At 35.4% G+C, this 15427-nt stretch overlaps 1 protein-coding gene across 4 annotated transcripts; it reads right to left on the reverse strand.

Moving 5' to 3' along the window:
- Positions 1-469: 469 nt before the first annotated feature.
- POK1 (phragmoplast orienting kinesin 1) lies at positions 470-15180 on the reverse strand. 4 transcript variants are annotated; one of them, XM_088219673.1, is made up of 36 exons: positions 14441-15180; positions 14172-14327; positions 13833-13916; positions 13631-13750; positions 13429-13542; positions 13250-13342; positions 12996-13156; positions 12847-12921; positions 12284-12371; positions 12131-12189; positions 11995-12058; positions 11846-11911; positions 11595-11765; positions 11418-11522; positions 11028-11263; positions 10869-10938; positions 10712-10765; positions 10438-10496; positions 9620-9686; positions 9471-9530; positions 7279-9268; positions 7124-7191; positions 5685-6983; positions 5482-5589; positions 5119-5282; positions 4945-5032; positions 4744-4818; positions 4250-4489; positions 3645-3743; positions 3495-3569; positions 3355-3407; positions 2897-3008; positions 2089-2199; positions 1444-1609; positions 1056-1161; positions 470-768 (listed from the first exon to the last, which is right to left on the reverse strand). In XM_088219673.1, the coding sequence occupies exons 1-35, from the start codon at positions 15002-15004 to the stop codon at positions 1145-1147; spliced, it is 7131 nt and encodes a 2376-aa protein (XP_088075799.1). In that variant the 5' UTR covers positions 15005-15180; the 3' UTR covers positions 470-768; positions 1056-1144. The 4 variants fall into 4 exon arrangements, with proteins under 4 accessions (XP_088075799.1, XP_088075798.1, XP_088075797.1 ...); XM_088219672.1 differs by having other exon boundaries at positions 470-761; positions 3355-3413; XM_088219671.1 differs by having other exon boundaries at positions 3355-3413.
- Positions 15181-15427: the final 247 nt, after the last annotated feature.

The raw sequence follows: 15427 nt of genomic DNA on the forward strand, positions 1-15427 counted from the left end.
CTAACAATATTTTGTTAACTTACTATCGCATGAACATTTTTTCTATTAAATACGATGTTAATGATATATAAAATATAAAAATTTAAACTAAACTTTAATGCAATGGCGTATTTAAAAATTACTAAAGCTTTTTAATATATTGGAGCTCCAATAAATTGTGAGTCTCACTAATAATTAACCTTTATAAATTAGTGTATAAACACACGACGGAATGTTAATATCTTTGAACATTACAGTGGAATTTCTTTTCAAATATAATCAATTTAACGAAGATTAAATAATTTACTCGTACATAATTTGAGACGATCGAATTTTGACTTCAAAAAGGTATGATTTGTTTCCTACTAACTGTTGTCAACTGATGCGTGCGCGGAGTTTGAATGATAGAAACAGACTTTTAATACAAGAAATCATTATTACTCAATATCCAAAAGATCACCAAATGGTTAGAGTGCTTTGGCAACGCATGTGACCTTCTCAAGTGTGTGAGAAAAGATTAAGACTTTAAAAAAAAAAAAAAAGCAATTATTTACGAGCTTAAGAAAAATGGAGAACCATTTTACACAGAATCCGGGACGCTCTTCGGGCTATAATTTTACAAAAAAAGTTACGAGTAACTTTTGTTTTCTTAAAAAAAGAATGTGCGTGTAAAATTAGTGGGTACCTTAAGAATAAAATCATGATGGAACAATACCCTCCCCTCCATGAAGACCAAATGGACGTTTGTCGTGGATAGCGTAGAAGAAAGTGTCTCTGCCCCACTGTGTGCTAAATCCGAAAAAGAAGGTATTTTGTATAAGGGGGGTATGCTAATTTTGTATATACTAATAAATAATTTAGGAAAATTCGAGTAGTCATTGCATCAGCCAGCATAGAATACTTTCTTATAATCCAGTTATGGCTGTAAAAATAGCTGTCTCTTCTTTTCAAAATTTTATGTTTATGGCAATCAGAAGCTTAAGGCGAAGCGCTGTCAAGCTGCTTCTCTACTCAAAGGGGGAAAAGAAGAAAAAAAAAAAAGAAATGCAGGATGGTCGTCGATTTCGAAAGCCTACCTGTGAGTCCAGAGACGAATTTCCATCTTCGTGTAACCAAAAACTAAGCTGTCACTCGGGTACTTGGGGGTATTTAAAAGCTCATCGAATTAAGACTTTCTGCCTCCTGTCAGCCAGTTGAACCACCAAAAAAAACTGGTTTTAGAATTTAGTATTATTAAAGAGAGTTAGTTGTATGTAAATCAGGCTAAAGAACATTAAAGTAAAATATACTATATGTAATTATTTGTTATTTATTTCTTCCTTTTTACTTCAGAAAATTTGTATATATAGGTTTGTGACATTTAATAAAATATATGTTCAGCTATTTTTAAGAAGAATAATTAATATGACTATTTAGGCAAAAATGCAACAATTTCAATAAACGTACTTTACAAATTTTACTTGCCTATCTCTTGTTTCATGACTTTACCCATAAGGCCTTTTCTAACATGGGTATTGCTCGATCTGCGACAGTGAGCAGCCAGTTCGTCATTTACTTGAGAAAGAAGCCACTCAGAGTGTGCCAGCCTCTTGTTTAAGTCACTATCACCGGATTTTGATACACCGTCATTCTGTTGATTGAAATTAACATGATGGAGAATCAATTGAAAAAAAAATAAAATCTATAAGAAATTCGTTTCTAATATCTAGCAAGACTTCACCCCAATCCATGTTCCATTATGATTTCTCTCTTTAGTATTTTTCGTTATGTTTTTTTGAGTAATTTGTTTTTCCTTTTAATTACTCTAGTTATTTTCATAGTTTGACTTGAGAAAATTTGATTGTGTTTGGTGTCTATACAGAGAGTTTACCCTAGCTTAGTTCGAGAGCAGACAGCTGTGACTAATGCTATTCAATAAAAATGAGAATTATGAATTTGATTTTGAGATTGAAATCTACTTGTTTTGTTATTTATTTCATTTCTTCTTTGTTTTAAGTTCTCTTCTTGTCTTAGGTTCTCTTATGGTCTTTAGATAAAATTTCAGTTTTTCCAAACATTAAAAGTAAAAGCAATAATTGTAGAAAAAATTTGCTGATGTTTGATACGTACCTTTACCTTCAAATTCTGTTGAAGTTGCTGTTGCGTAGTTTGCGTCTCAAGAAGTGTTTTTACCATCTGATCTAGTTCTATAATCCTCCTCTTCAAATTAGCCTTGTCCATCTATTGATTCAAATAATACAATATAGCCGCATACTTCAGTTAGATAAAACTTATTTGACAGAAAAATATGAGTTAATTTATAAGTTATGTACTTAATCGTGTAGAAAGTTTGAAATAAGAAATAATTCGAATTTACTATTTATATTTAACATAAAACCACATATAAATGTATTAAGCTTTTTAACTTTTGGTTCTTATATAATATTAAACATTAACAGTTTGTCTTTTTTACCAATACTTATACTGTAAGATATTAAAGTATTACTAGTAATTTTGAGCACAAGTAGTTTTAAAATAAAAATAATATAGTATTTGGTAAATTACTGTAGAGAGATATATTAAATGTAAAATGTGATATTATATCTAATTAAATATATTGTAAAATTAATAACACATATTAAAATGATAAATATTAAATAAAAATTGAAAAAGTAACTATTACAATTATGTAAATAACATTAAGTATTTCTAAAATTATTTTAATAATTTAAATTATTTATTTCACTTTATCAAACTCAAAAATAAATTCTGTTTTTACTTAATAAAACGCTTTTATTTTTTTTGACATTTGACCAGAGTTCTGTTTTTCTAGCAATAAAAATAAAACAGAATGTTTCATTTTGTTATTTATATAGTAACCGTGAGCACTAGATATTTAGAGCACATGATTTTTAGTTTAAACCATATCAGAAATTACCTTTAACATTTCATTCTGTGCACAAAGCAACTGATCCCTCTCTTTAAGTTGCTCCAAAGAAATTTGAGCAGCAAGTATGTCTAACTCTTTCTTGTCCCTTTCTGAAACACAACTGCCATAGATAGAGTCCATCAAAAGTAACCAAGTCAGCATAAGAGAAGGCATATGAGTTAGCATAATCATTGGAAATTCTTGAAGAGAATGACGCCCATTGGTGAATATTGATCATTTCTATCACATCTCCAGAAACCAACAGCGCCTTAATGGAAGTGTTCTGAACTTAAAAGAAGAGTCTGATAGTTTGAATTTGAATGAAGACTTTGCATTCCGTGTGTTAAATGTTACTTCAGTAGCAAACCAAGTGTTTTAGGCCCAAAATTTTGGTAATAAATCAAAAAACATGGAGACAAATAAGTCCATGAAAATGGAAACTTAGATTTCAGTAGAAGGGATCTAACCTCTCTCTTTCCTCAATAAGGCCATTAATCTGTTCCTTTAACTTGAGAATTTCCTGCTCCTAGAAAGAAGGAAATAGATATTGCATTTCAAAAAGGAAAAATTATAACCAATTTATAGTTCCAAGTTTCCTAATTGTTACCTTAGCAAAGATCTCTTCTCTATATTGATAAGCCTCTTCCACTAATTTTTTAACTTGGTGCTGGTCTATCATGTCCTAGAACAACCAACAAGAAAAATGAGAAGTGCACCTTTTAAAACTCTTAAAAACAAGATATTAACTAAAACTCACTGCGTAGTTTGTCATATCCAACTTGATGCCAAGTAAATCCCGAATGACATCATGCGTCATGCTTTCCGCTGCTGCCAGGCTGGTATTGAGCATACATACCTGATGCAGTGGGGATCATCAAGACCTTTATTGCCAATTATGATGTAATAAAGCAACTACATGTAGATAGACTGGCTTTTTCTGGTTTTAACGTGTCTGGGAAAGCATGATGCACCTTCTTTTAAACATGAGAAAAAGGTTCATTCACAAAGAACAAAAGACGAATCTTTAAACTTAAATATGTAAAAATCAAGAAAGGAGCCTAGTCATAATTAACAAAATAAAAGCTATAAACCAAAATAGGTTAATATTGATAAATATCTCAACGATACGACTAAACAAAATGCAGTCTTTTCTTATTAACGCTGGAATTCTTGGTCATGAAAAATATAGATGCACAATATATTAGTAGTTGAAGGAAGATCTCCAACATTAGGAACAAAAGAAGAAATCTCCTCTTCTGAATGGATTATTGATATATTGTTTCCTAATGTGCATGACAAATATGGTGGGCCTAGTTCACCAGTATCCTCTAAAACTACAAGAACAAAGAACAGCCATCAAACCTCTTTCTGCCGACTTGACAACAATGCTTCTAGCTCTTCAATACGAAGCCTGGCTGTTGACAACTCCTGGTCCTTCTCCAAATTCATTTGCTGAACCAAACCTGCAATGCATCTGAATGGTGAGCTTGAACCTCTTGTCCTCGTTGAGCTCCTCTCGCTTGTTTGTGTCGTTGGTGCTCCTGAGGTTGAGCTTGGTAAATCTGTTTTCATCCCTCGGACCATGGATTCAAGAGTCTTGTACTGTTCACATAGCGAGGAAGTAAAAGAAATAACATGTCCGAATTAGCATAAAGGACTGTGATGAAAAAGATTCCGAGAGTCAGAATTAAATTCCTGTAGCCCTTCAAAGCCAGCAAAGCCATGCCTAAGGGTTGTATAGCCATTTTAAACCAAGAAGAGAATATGCCACCATTTTTTTGTTCAACAAAAATATCAGATATTCCTTTTGTATGAATTTGTATGATTGCCTTTGAGCTGAATATTTGAGCCCATACCTTCTGTTGATACTGTGATGCCTGCGCTTCAGAGTGCAGTATGAGTTCAGAGATGTACTCCTTGCATTGTTTGAGCTACAAAATGTCGGGAACGAAAAGGAAAAGGTACATATTAGATAGAGGAAAAGTAGATAATGAAAGTAACTGTATAGTTTCAACAGAATACAGCGAGGATTATAGACTAGCAGACTGAAACTGCACCTCTTTGCCCAGTTCTTCTCTTTCTCTTTCAAGGAAACATATCCGATTGCGTGACTCCTGGAGTTCTAAGAACCCATCATGCCTTTTTCTGCACCATACCTTCATTCTAATTACAAAGAAAAGCATACGGAAAAACTAAAAAAATTGTAACAGAAATTGAGTAGCATGTTTAACCTAGATACTTGGTCTTCAGCTGGTCCAATATTTGTGACAGTTGTATCTACAATGTCAGTGAAGTTTTCAACAGTTGACAATCTCTGCCGAAGAGCTTGGAGCTCCAACTCTAATGAATCTCTGATCAAACGATGCCTTTCCACCTCGCCATCCACATCATACACCTGAGTGGAAAAACAATACCGTAAAGTTAGTATAGAATTAATTGGAAGCATAATCGAGAAAGCCAAAAGCATGACAGCAAACAACAACTCGAAATCATGCATTCAGAACTTACATTTCTTTTACAGAAATTCTTTTTTTTGGTACAATCAACGATCTAACAAACTATTAGTTCAAAGATAAGATCCCAAAAGAACTAACCTTCTTCTCCAATACATTTATGGTACGTTCAAGCTCCTCAACAGAATGCTCTAAAATCTTTACCTCCTCTTCCTTCTGTTCTGCATATATCTTACTTGCCTCTGACTCCTAAATGGTTTAAAGGTCAATTTCAAACTATTGAAGATCCAGCTCCATCTTTATTAAACCAAAAAGAGTAGTTTAGTCATATACGACATATGTACCTGGCGAGCTTCAACTGCAACAGCTTCTTTTTCATCAGCTAACGCATAGGCCATCTCAAGCTTATCATTTAGACAACGAATTTCCTCAAGGAGTTTGTCTCGTACACTGGTGACCATTCTCAATTCGTCCTCAATGACTTCAGATGAAGAGTGGAACTTCTTTTCCACTGAAGAAGTCAAATGAAGTATCTCCTTTTCCAGCCCTTTAATGACCTCTTCTTGTTCTTCCAAGCTTTCTTCAGCCTGAGTTCTTTGGAGATAAAGATCTTTAAGAATTACTCTCAACTCAGCATTTTGCTCTGATAGTGTATCTATTGTTTCTTTAGCCTGCTCTACGTTTGCGTTTGATATGATCAGAGCTTTTTCAGTATCATTGAGACAATTTTCAAGTCTCTTCTTCTGAAGTAATGCATCATCAAGTTGACTTGCCTGCATCTCTAGCTCCTGCCGGACTTGGCTTAAACACAGTATAAGCTTCTCGCTTTCATCTTTAATTTCTTTAGAATTTGAAGCTGATTCCTGCAACAGGCTAAAGTCAAAAAGCAAACCCTCCAACAAAACTTGTTTCCTTTCCAGTTCTTTCTTTAGAGATAAATTCTCGTAAATCAGATTGGAATATGATAGTTTAATCTCTCCACATCCCAAATTTAAGAATTGTTCACTTGGATCTTCTACTCTCAGACCTTTCTCGTGAGTTATCACAATGCTCTGTTGATTATTCAAAGACACTGCATTCATCAGTGAATCCCTTCCTTGCTGTCTGCATTGCTTGCGAACACATCCTCCATTAAGTTTTAGGATTTGGTTGACGAACTTTTCTGTGTGGCACTGACACAGAACAAATAGAGCAAATCCTTTCTCTATTATCTCAGAGCACATATGCTCAAATGATGATCTTGATTTGCAAATGAAGTTAAGCATCTCCTGACCCATTGACATAATATCTGAATATAAAACCTCAAATGTGTTCTCTGTCTCTTTTTGCATTTGCAGAAAACTATCTTCAAGCAAAGACACTGAATTTGCCATATCCTCCAGAGTGCAATGGACTTGATTCGGCAGCAATTCATTTTCTCCTTTTAAACTCACTAAAGATTTAATTCGTTCAAGTTCTTCCATCAAGCTTGCTCTCTCTAATATGAGCTCCTCACCAGTTTGACGCCACAAACCATTCAGTTGTTTGGCATTTTTGTTTTCTTTCACCAATGCATTTAACATCAAATCAGCTTCTTTGATGGCAGCATGTGCTTCCTCAAATTTGCTGAAGAAGCTTCCAACGTGATCCATTTTCTGAACAACCTATAGGTCAAAAGAACAGGACATAATAAAGCGTCAATAACCCTGTTAGTGTCTCCTGAAATATTTCAATATGAAAGCACTACCACTTCTATCTGCTTGATGATTTTGGCAATGAAATAGCAAACTAAATAAATGTATACCTCACTTATGGAGTTGCAACTAACTGTTTCCATTGCTAATCCCAAAGGTAGAACTCGATGTTTCATTTCTGCCACAAAATAAGTTCATTGAGATTCTTATTTGCACCTCTCCCATTATTCTATCTAAATGCAAACAGTTTGATAGAAACTCATACCTTTATTAAAAGAAAAGTCTTCACTATTATTTTGATTTAGAAGTTCATTCAGCTGAAAGAACAATTTATTAAAACCGCTGAATGCCATCTTCAACTCCCTTCTAAGGGTGGATATCACTGCTTGATCATGCTTTTTCAACTTATCGAATTCTTGATCATCATATTCCAGTAGCATTCTTTCACGAAATTTCACATCAACTGGCTGTTCAATTGTCTCACTGCAGTTGCATATAAATGACAGTTCATCCAAACTGTCTTCCAAATCAACACTTTTATTTGAAAATTCAGAGCCTAATGTAGAACATTCAGCATTTATTTCATCTACTTCACTAAGATGCTCATCCTTTAATGCACCAACAGACATTCTTAATTTGGTGTTGATTGAATCATGAATAACATTAAGTCTACAATTTGTTTTGGAAAGTACATCTTTTATCTGATGCAGCATTTGGCATTGACTTTGATTTAAAGACTTTTGTGTTTCCGTTGACTGTGGTTTTACTGTATAAGTTTGAAGAATTTTGTGGCTTTCCTTCATTGCCAGAATTTCATGCCTCATCTCATAAATTTCTCTGGCTAATTCGTGAACCATATCTGTGCACGAGAAACAAACCTGGAGAATATCTGTTTCAAGAACTGCCATTTGCTCTTCAGTGTCTGCAAAAGATGCATTTAGAGCCTTCTTTGACTCCAATACAACTAAACTGTCCATTTCTAGTTGGGCCTTGATGTACACTTCAGTGTCTGCAAAAGATGCATTCATGTCGGTTCTCATCTCTAGTTCCATATTACCACCAACTTCAAGAGAACAAAGTAACTCAGGGATAGAAAAACCTTTGTCAGTGTCAGCCTGATTAGAAAAGTTAGGGGAATCCAACAGCCATTTTACAACAAGGAGTGCGGCCTCAGAACATTTTTCAGCTTCATCAACCTGATCACCTTTCAGTTTGAGTTTATTCTCTAGCATCTTTACATCATGAATCCTCTCATTCAACAGCACGCCTAATTTGAATGCATTGTCTGCAATTTCATTGTTATCTTGCAGCCGAAGTTCGTTTAAGGCAATTGTTGCTCCCTTTAAGGTACTTAATTTCAGCTCCATACCCGCTGTCATGTTCTGTGCATCTTCCAAGCTTCTCTGTAGATGTAGAATTGTTTCCTCTTTCTCAATGCAGACTTTGATAGCTTTCTCAACATGCTCACTAATACAAATGTTAACATGAGGAAATGAAGAAACGATACTTCCTATCTGGTTAGAGGCATCCTTGAGGGATTTAGAACCATCTAGAAGGAAGCTTGTTAGCTCTACAGTTGCCCTCTCCCACTCCGAAGAAAGTGCCCTTATCTCAACCTCTTTTGCTGCTACAGAATTTTTCAGTCTATTATTCTCTTGTGTCATGCTGTATAAACTCTCCTGAAGTTTGGATTGAAGGCAAGCAACCTCTTCCTGCAAATAGACAATTGTTCTGGCTGTCTCTGTTTCAACCTGCTCCCGCACTTTTTCAACTTGGTGTTGGTAAGATAACATTGATGCATGATCTTCTTGATATTGGCAATTAAGTAGTCTGGTCTCCTCAAGATCTTTACTCAATTTCTGCAACTGTTTTTGCAAGACTTCCACATCCATCTCATTCTCACTTCCAATTACTGAAAATTGGTTTCTATCTCCTGGAATGTCAAACTCAGAACAGCAATGTTCTGGTTCAAGCGCAGATTGTCTCTCTTCCTTATCTTTGTTCCTTAACAGTGCCATGCACTTGTCATTCTTCTCCTGTACAATCTGCAACTCATTAATTAGTTGAACCTGCTTCGTTTCCAGGGCTTCAATCAATAATCTGGCATCTATCAATTCCCTCTCATTATCACCAGCATTCGTGATTGATCCACCATTCACAGCTTGCTTATTTTTATTTTCTGTAACTCTATCATCTTCATAGGCATAAGATGCCACCTCATCTTCAGAGTCACTTCTGATTGATAGAGTCTCTATCTGTTAAAGGTAATCACCAGCTTAGAAATAAAAACAAAAGTTTATAGGATTTTCTCTCTCTTCTAGAGGAAGCATATTATGAAGCAATTAAATCTTTCTCTAGAAATATCAATTTTTGCAAGAGATACGCCCTCCATAAGATAAAAAAAAAAAAAAAAAAGCTACAGCTTAAGCATTAATTAGACTATAGTAATTTACTGACCTTTGAATACTCGACATCTTGCCTAAATTCGTCATTATCCTTGGAAAAAGAATTTGAAACCTGCATGGATATAAGATAATGAAATCCTCACCATATGACAATAAGTCATATTCAATAACCATCCTATTCAATTCTTTAGAAACCCTCACAGAATCAACTGCTGCCCGACTACTTCTCAACAATTTCCCATATTCTGTTCGCAATTCCTCTATTTCCCTGCAGGAAAAACCATGAATGAGATAAAGAAAAGTGAATAGTAAAAACTCAATCAGTATATTCTATATGATATATAGTCCTAATCATATTATTGAAGAGACAAATATCTACTGATATTATCTCCAAATATAACAATATGATTAACTTATTGTAATTACATGAGAACCCGTACTTCTATTATAACATCTCTACTATCTCTTGCACTGCACTATAACTAGCACAACCATCATGCAGCAAACTTATGAGACAATTAATTTATAAACCATACAATTCTAGTTCATGAAGGATAGGAAAAAGCTAATACAACTTCTTTACAGCCACTCAGTTAACAAAGTAGACTAAATAGGAAGAAAGAAAGGCAAATGGAAGACAGGAAAATTAGAATGATAAGAGGACCAAAAGAAACACACAAATTGTCATACCATGTATCAAAAGAGGGCCAATCAAAAAAGTACAGCCATCCGGGCCTAAATTCAACCACACATGTAGTTAATCAATGGGTATCAATGCAAGAGATTTCTTAAGCACTACTCAAGTGGCTTGTTTATTTTAGCAAAAGCTAAGTAGGGGTAAGAACTAAGAGAAAAAGTAAAGGGAAAAAAAGGGTAATAATGGAAAAAAGGAAGTTATAAAGAGGGATTTCATTGGTTGCCCCGACAAGAGCCAAACAGGAAACCAGAGTCAGAATTCTTCAAACAAAAGCTGCACCTGATATATGATATTTTGATTCAAATCTGAGTGGAAGTAATACCTCATTAGTTTAGAGTTTGAATTCCTGCAATCTTCCAACTCCTTTGCCATGTCATTATCCTGCAAGCATAGAGATTTTCAGAGACTATAAAGCAGCAGCTGTTAGGAAAATGACAGTCATGAAAATGACCAGGTAATATATGGAATCCTCTATAATTAATCACTATTAAAAGCAGATATTCAACTGCATCCAGATGAGCTTAAATATGAGAGAAGGTAGGCACTTCTAGAAAAGGTGCAGTATAGTAGCATCCAAAATAAAATTGTGTTTTAACCTGATTCTCATATCTTGAGGACAACCTATGCTTTTGTTCAAGTAAATCAAGAAGCTGCATGTCAAAAAAAGTATGAATTTCTCATTGAGGCTTTTGATCCATTTAAAAAGAACTAGGAAAAACAATGAAAATTCATCTGAAGGAGGCTTCTGTAAACCTGGACACGAAATCCCGAAATTTCAGCCAGCAAAGCTTCTCTCTCTCCATGCTCATAAAAATTTTGAAACCTGACACGAAAATAATGCAGATTGGAGTATTAGCATTAAGAAAAGAGGAGAGAAAATTAATGCACATAGTGAATAGTTCATGAAATTACCGTTGAAGCTGCTCAAGAAGTCTAATATTCTCTAAAGCAAAACGTGTCAATTCTGGATTTTTATCAATCCTTTCTTGAAGCACTTGGATCTCTTCTTTTAGAATTTTATTCTCCTCCTGAAGATATGTCTCGGTGGACAATGAACCCGATACCAACAGTTCAAGCTGTTTTATTTTCTCTTCACGAAACCTTAGTATCAGTTTAATTCGTTGTGCATTCTCTTCTCTCAAGCAAGCCTACATCAGAGCCCTCAACAGTAAAATATCCCCATAAAGAGCATATATTTGCTACAAAAGAACTTAGAGGTGCATAGTAGAAAAGGCTCTATAAGATGGGAGTAATATCCCATGGAAGGAAAACAGCACTGATCAATTTTTATAACCAGCATACCAAGCGATGCACATGCTCGATTTCAGCCTCTAATTTCCGAAGTGCAGTTTCAGCATTCTTTTCTCTTCTGAGAGCACCAATCAGATTGGCTTCAATGGAGTCCGCCTGTTACACATGGTGTCACTGGTTATCCAACTATATTACCAAATTGTGGATATATCTTTTGCAGGTTCTTACATTCTTGCTTGGCAAACTGTGCATTTGATAATGATATCCATCTGTTATTCTATGTCCTGCAAGTCTACAGTTATCAGAATATCCAGCTAATCTGGATTCTTCAAGATTTAGTCCACAGGTAGATAAAGATCTTGGACAGTTCTGAAGTTTCATTAGAGAGGACAACTGGCCCTGTGAATATGATGGAAGGCTCAACTTTGACAACGCATACAAGATAATTAAACACAAAAATGTAGGGCTGGCTAGTCTACCTTCAAATGTTGTATTTCTCGCTGCAGCGCCGTAACATCACCAGAAGCATCTTCATTTACTTTAGCCTAATAAACAAGCAGTAAAGTGAAATTCAGACATGCTCCACAGAGTTTTCCAAGTCACATACAGAAATATAAGTAAAAATTACGTTATTCTGAATAAGCTTGGCGCGCTGGGCAAACTTCAGAGTACTCAATGTTTCACTTGCAGAGCTGCAAGAGAGAAACAAAAGTCATGCATGTGAGAGTCAAAGGACATTCATGTAGAGAAAGCATCATACAGACCAAATGGATGGGCTGACATTTGCAATTATCATTGTCTTTGAATTCCCCCCAAGAGAATCCTGCATTGAGTTACATCTCTATAGTGAGGAGCCAAACAAGAAGCATTAATTACAAATAGAAACATTTAATACTTAAGAGCTCTCATAACAATACCTGTAGTAGAAATGTAAGCCGAGAATCTCTGTAAGGGACATGCCTCTGTTTCCCATGCGCCAGATCTACTAAAGACATTATCACTAAGCTACAGGGAATTTCACAGAAGATCAATATTCAGAAAATTTTGAATGTTTCCTAGGCCTAAATTCAAGCCTGCAAACGAGTTGATAAAACAGCACCTTATACATAGATTAGGCTATCATTCAAGAATTATCTTAACCACCATTGATTCCTTGATGAGATCAAATTCTAAAGGATTCATTAAGGCACATCTATTAAGTAACATGGTTTATACTAAAATTCAGTGTGCATTTTCAGCCTCTTTGTAAAGTCAAATATTAATATTCTCATTGCTAAGGGATTTCTAAAGATGGAAACATTTTATGGTACTGAACAGCAAGATCACTTTGGGGTTTTCACTAGCACTTTCACTGTACTTAGCAAAGGTGGTTGCAATCACCAGTACTGTTATGCATAACTTGAGGAAGAGTAGCAAACAATCATGAAAAGAACTGCATAGTCTCGAAAACAAACTGAGAAGGATATGACAAACTTATTACCCAAGAGTTGACAAGGATTTGTTTATATTTGCTGCTTCTTTTAGACGGTCTCCTTCCGCACCAGAGCTCTTCTGCCTGCATGTAAGGCACTATAATTCTACACCAAAGAGAAATTTTAAGAAAAAATTGTTGTGGAAGCAACAAATTACCTTTCAGAACCTGCTAAATCTACTAAATTTAATCTTGCAAATCTAAAATGGGTCATTGAATCTTTCTCCCATCGGCTTTCAATAATGCAAGTGAATACACTATGGGATCTGCTGCTCTCACCATTCATTTGGGTTGCCGCTATCTTTCTATTTGCAGCACCCTGTGCAACATAGAACCATTGTCTAAAATCAAGTTTGTGTTCTACCACATGGTAAATGCTAATAGATAAAAAGTTTGAATCGGGAAATCCCACCTGTAAAAGAAGCTTGAGAACATCATTGACAGTTCTTACATTACATTCTGTAAGATTCTCAACATATACTCCTTTTTTAAGTTCTTCCCTTAGCTACAGCAGGAAAATTACATTGATTGACCATCAATTTATTCAAGTGGACATAATGACAAACAACAATATCAGAAAATCTTAATTACTTGCAGATTAATTGATGAAGGCTCCAATAGATCTGTTATCTGCTCATTGTATATCTCCAGAAAGGAACATTTGCAACTGAACTGCAGCTTCTCGTCCCGTCTGCTCTCTTCTTCCTACAGATCAGATTCTAGGAACATGTCATACTGAATAGAGAAAAGTAAAACTAGGGTTATGTTCGGAGAAAGTTTATGTATCTCTGACCATTCTAATCCTTGAAAATAGATATTCGAAAATCCGGGGAGTAATCCCAGAATCCTCAGTGAGCTTGCCTTGTAACTCGAATATTTCCCCCATCATGGTATAGGTCTTTCCACTACCTGTCTGCAAAGCAATATCCTGTTTTTCACCATCTGCACCATAATAAAATACTGTAAAGAACACAAAACCCCGTTCAATTTCCTACCTGGCCGTAGGCAAACATGCAGCTGTTGTACCCAGACATGCAATTCTCCACCATAGGAAGTCCAGCAACCCTGAATAGTTTTTCCTGTTAAAAGTTCAACGAAACTGCCTTGTAAGCATCCATCTGTACATTGACTACTTGTCTCTTTAGTTCCCAGGAAGAAGATGGGAAAAGAAACGAACTAGAAATTTCATCCCCAAATGTCACAGCAAGTAGTCTTCAAAATAGAAACTCCAACAGACTGAGGTTAACATCACTTTCTTTTGGTTCCTAATTTTCAATTTCTGCATCTAGACATATAAACTTAGAAACATTAATTAATCTACATGAGGAAACTACCTGAGATATCGACTCGCAAGCTATATGATCAAAGGTGAATCTAGTCTCCGGATTGCCAAGCCACACCAATGTGTGGGCACTCTCCTGCTTCAAACACCTACCATACCCTTGCGAAACCTTTTCCATTGTATTCAGTGGCCTCATTCTTATCAAGACCTATGCAGAAACATTCAGGACATCATCGTCGGCATCCAATAAACAAAGTAAAAGCTGTTTCAAGCCAGTAACAATCAACAATAATAATAAATTCAGATTATCAAAACACAAACCTGCACATTGTGATCTGTCCAGTACGACGGATCCTCGTCAAACTCAAAATGTGGAGCTTCTGTATACAAATCAAAATCAGCAACCGGAATCCCCCTTGAAATTCTAGAAGACGAGATCACTCCTCTTACTCCATTGCACTGAACACCTCTGGCCCCAGAAGAACAACCTCCACCAAGCGAAACCCTCGCACCACTCCTCCCAGGAGTACTCTGCACATAATGTAGCTCCGGTTGAGCCTTTCCCTGCCTACTCGAAGTCCTGGGGATGCAAGGATTCGAATTATTCCCATTTCCGGTTTTGCTATCCAAACCTTCGATTCTCCTGTCCGATGATCGATGCCTTTCTCCTGTAGCTTCGTGTTTCTCCCTCGAATCAAAGTCGGATTCGCGAGTCTCTTCCTGGTACTGCGACGGATCTTGTATGGAGTTCAATGGAGTTCTGGCCGGTTGAACGTGAACTGAGTTCATCGAGTTTTCGAACTCGTTCTCCTTCGTTTCCACAATAACATCCATCGAAGCGTTCCGAGAGATGAACCGAGAACTGTTACCGCCGTCTCTCAACATTTCTGAAATTCAAATACTAGAAGGCAAACTTTCAGTTTACTTCAACATCAACAACATGTAAATTATTGTTTTCTAGATCGGAGAAAAGGGGATTAACGTTTATGAGTTCGAAAGCTGGAGCCTGGAGCTCATCTGCAGAACTGAAAGTATGAAACAGTACAAAGCTAGTCGCCGAAGATATGGATTAGACCCGCTCAATTTTCAATTTGAATTTCTTATTTTAGTTGGATTATTTTTTCATATTTTTTAAAATGCGTCCAATACTTTTTACTTTTTTTTTCATAGATAATTGGTTAAATATTTGTTAAAATTTATTTATTTATTAAATTACATACATTATATAATTAAAAAAATATATAAATTTTTATTACAAAATTAATCTTCAACATTTAATATTTATATTTAATTAAATATTTTTATAGT

Source organism: Carica papaya, chromosome 5 (genome assembly GCF_054855325.1).
Source record: "Carica papaya isolate Zhongbai chromosome 5, ASM5485532v1, whole genome shotgun sequence".
In the NCBI taxonomy this organism is placed as follows: domain Eukaryota; kingdom Viridiplantae; phylum Streptophyta; class Magnoliopsida; order Brassicales; family Caricaceae; genus Carica; species Carica papaya.